The sequence below is a fragment of the Nelumbo nucifera genome, chromosome 1 (assembly GCF_055504915.1).
Source record: "Nelumbo nucifera cultivar China Antique chromosome 1, China Antique-T2T, whole genome shotgun sequence".
Classification (NCBI taxonomy): domain Eukaryota; kingdom Viridiplantae; phylum Streptophyta; class Magnoliopsida; order Proteales; family Nelumbonaceae; genus Nelumbo; species Nelumbo nucifera.
In genome coordinates this window covers 205392571-205396062 of record NC_142649.1, presented here as the reverse complement: position 1 = coordinate 205396062, position 3492 = coordinate 205392571, and the positions used below count along the sequence as shown (strand labels likewise).

General features: G+C 36.3%; 1 protein-coding gene across 1 annotated transcript; it reads left to right on the top strand.

The window, feature by feature from the left end:
- Positions 1-1162: 1162 nt before the first annotated feature.
- Positions 1163-2070, top strand: LOC104609874 (uncharacterized). The gene is made up of 2 exons (XM_010276293.2): positions 1163-1649; positions 1756-2070. Exons 1-2 carry the CDS (start codon positions 1176-1178, stop codon positions 1939-1941), a joined length of 660 nt encoding a protein of 219 aa, XP_010274595.1. The 5' UTR covers positions 1163-1175; the 3' UTR covers positions 1942-2070.
- Positions 2071-3492: the final 1422 nt, after the last annotated feature.

Here is a 3492-nt window from a genome sequence, read left to right as displayed (position 1 = left end):
TTTCTCCCCTCCTGAAGCGTATCCGATTGAAGGATCTCCACCAACTTCACAGCCATAATCGGTGGCAGGTTGCATCGAACTATGTTGACACTCCTCATCATAGCTAGAGAAACCATGGAAAACCCCCCTCGGCCAATTGTCTTCCCTATCAAGTCTCAACCATGGCTCACCATTATTTTCGTAGTCTCTCTTGTCCTGAGGCTTCTCTTGCTATTTCCACTTCATCGCTTTCCAAGCTTTGTTCTACACCACCAAAGAAGAGAGAAATGAAAACTCGCTTTAGGGTTCTAATCACTAAAAACAGAGACTCAAGAGAGGCAAAAGACATAGTACACTTACTAGAAGTAAAGAACATACAGTTTAGATCCTTGGATGATAGTGAAACATGAATAGATGATCAAAGCCAACGAACCCCAACTATAGAAGCACCGAACAACTGAACGATTTATGTTGATTTTTACAGAGAAATCAAAACGATAAAAGGGACTCAGGAATCATAGAAAAACCCTAAAGTTGTTTCCCGAGAAGGTTTCAAATATCTATGAGTTGCAGCAACAGGGTAGGTGGAAAGGAGGAAGAAGATAGGGGGCAGAGAAAGAGAGAGATGTGGGACCCATTAATATATTATTTGTAATATTTATTAATTATATACTAAATATTTTTATTTTATTCAATGAGATCTACATACAATTTTCTCGGTTATTTAAGTTTAGCAGTGCCATATCAATATTTTTTATTATTTAACAGACCGGGCGTTATCTTACAAGGATTGTTAGATCTGTTAATCCCTTTTATTTTTGTGTGGTTAACAATAACAATTACGATGAAAACGTTGAGAAGTGAAGATGTTCCATTGATCCTATATATTAATTGTTTTATATACCTTTCTTATCAATGTAAGCAAACCTTTTATAAATAAGGACTTTTCATTTTTTTTGTCACCGCATGCAAACGCAGCCTAGCTAATAAAAAAGGGGCCCATCACAAAAGTCAACTACTTAAGCAGCTAATTCGTTGGTTGGTTTACTTACCATGCACCATTAGGCGTATAAATAATAAGGACAAGTGGGTTAATAGATTATTAATTGAAAATTCATCATTTTGCTCTTTCTAGAATATAAATAAGGGACAAATACAGACATACAAGCACATCATATTTACAGAGAGAGAGAGAGATGGAACTGGAACAGATACGCAAAGTGGCTCTAGCTTATTATCAGGGGAGTTCAGATGAGACTAAACAGCATGCAGAGAAGCTTTTCAAAAAAATGGATGCAGACGGAGATGGAAAAGTGAGTTTTAATGAATTCAGCGATTTTTTCATGAAAAGCAAAGGGCTCACAGTCCCTAAGCTCTGCTTCGAGGAACTAGACAAGGACGGAAACGGCTTCATGGACTTGGAGGAATCCATCGTTCTGTTCTACATCATTCAGACCAGAAGAATTTCTTGTGATGGATGCGGTTCGTTGATAAAGGGTATGTATTTCACATGCGTGCAATGCTTCTTCAACACTAAAACTGCTGTCAACTACAATCTCTGTTGCGACTGTCACCGTTCTGGAAAATCTGCAGCTGGCTGTGAGCACAATACCCTCGTCGACAATTATGCGCTGCTCCAAGACATAAAAGCTACACTTAACATGGAAAAGGTAAAGGACTAAGGTAGATGATTTCTTGACATTATTAATTAATTTTCTCATATTTTCTTTTCTGATCAAATGCCTTCTTCCTTCGTTATTGGACGATCAAATTAAGGCGGACAAATCGGAGGAATTGCTTGGGGAAAATATTGGTGAAGAACTAATAGACAGAGCTTGGGATATCTTTGGGGAAGATATTGGGATATTAGATGCGGCTGGCGAAGCAGTGGAAGCAGGAAATGCTGCTGGAGAAATTTTGCTTAACGCAATTGATGTGGCCACGAATTGTAGCATCATGTGATGCCCTGTTGGCCGGTGGCTAATTATTTGAATGAAGTAGTTCTGTGGTGCTTTTGTGTTTATTGCAAAACCCCTCAGTAAAAATACTTTTAATGAACACCGAAATGGGGAGTTATTTGTCATCCATAACGGAGAACAGTTATTTGTCAAAAAAAAAATAACTACTTTTTCAATGAACTCCGTTATGCGAGGGATTCACTTTGTAGAAAGTGTATTTACTTTCAACAATATGTGAGGGATCCACTGATTAAATTGTATAGAGGGAGAGGTAGAGTGTGAGAATAATCTAGGGTTTGAAACCAGAGAGAGTCAAAATATCATCAAAAGTAATAGGTTATCCGTTGGGTATCCATGACCCAGAATTAAATGGATACAACTCAACCCATCAATTAAGGGTTGGGTTGGGTTAAATGAAAAATTGCCACCCCTACATGACAATCATTCACTTACTATCTCCCAACCCTCCAACACAATGTTTTGGAGTTTGGATTCTAACCTCGAATCCCTTGTTGCAGGCGTTCCAGGTAAACACCTGCTATGACAGGGTGTTGCCTATAATTTTCTCCTTCTCAGGTGAACATCACCTTAGAAGATGGAGCCTCGGCCGGATGTCTCCTTCAAATTCTTGGGAAATAAGCTAAAAAAATTTGCCACTATCATCAAACATTTTTTCAGTCTCCAGGTAGAAGATGATGAACAGTGTTTGCTTGAAAGTTAGTTTTGACATTTTAAAAGTTTTAACTGGCACATGTCTTCATGTGATATAGATAACTGATGAACTACTAATGCCAAGTATTAGATTGGCACATTTTTTATGGGCATCAAGTTATGGGTGACAAATAACATATAGTAGATGAATAAAATATTTGAAAAACATAAAATATGTTATTAAAGTTTTAAGTCTTTCTAATTAGGATTAAGTGAAGTGATTATCTTGAAAGAAATACATGATTGTATGTAGTGGGGTTACACAACTATCATGCATCTAAACAAACTATCAATATTTTTTATATATCATATATAAAACATATATTTATATATTGCATGTACTATAAAGTCCGGTTGCTTGAGGGGTCAAGCTAGTCCCTAGATTCACACTACAAACAAAAAACCAAACTAGAAAAGACTCAATGCCACCACACCACCCAGAACCAAAACGAAGATGCAACCAGCCTTTACCAAACACAAAACCAAAGTGTCCACTTTCAAACCCCAAGTCACAGAAAACAGACCTTTTAAATGGAAACTCAGACCACAACTAACAAGAGCTAGGGGTGTTCATGAAAAACCGAAAAACCAAACCGAATCGAGAAAACCAAACCGCAAAATGCAGTTAATTGAACTTATTAATTTGGTTTTGGTTTGGAATTTTTGAAAACCAAAGGACCGGTTTGGTTTTCGATTAACCTACAACAAAAAAACTGACAGTTAATCGAATCGACCGGTATATATATTTATATGTATATTTAATATATGTCACATATTTTTTATATATTATATATAAATATATTCATTATATATATAAATATATACTTATATTATATATTTTTAA

Excerpts from the sequence above, each read along its gene's own strand:
- LOC104609874 (XM_010276293.2), top strand. The coding sequence starts at position 1,176 with ATGGAACTGGAACAGATACGCAAAGTGGCTCTAGCTTATTATCAGGGG. Across the intron at positions 1,650-1,755 it reads CTACACTTAACATGGAAAAG|GCGGACAAATCGGAGGAATT; the intron begins GTAAAGGACTAA and ends GATCAAATTAAG.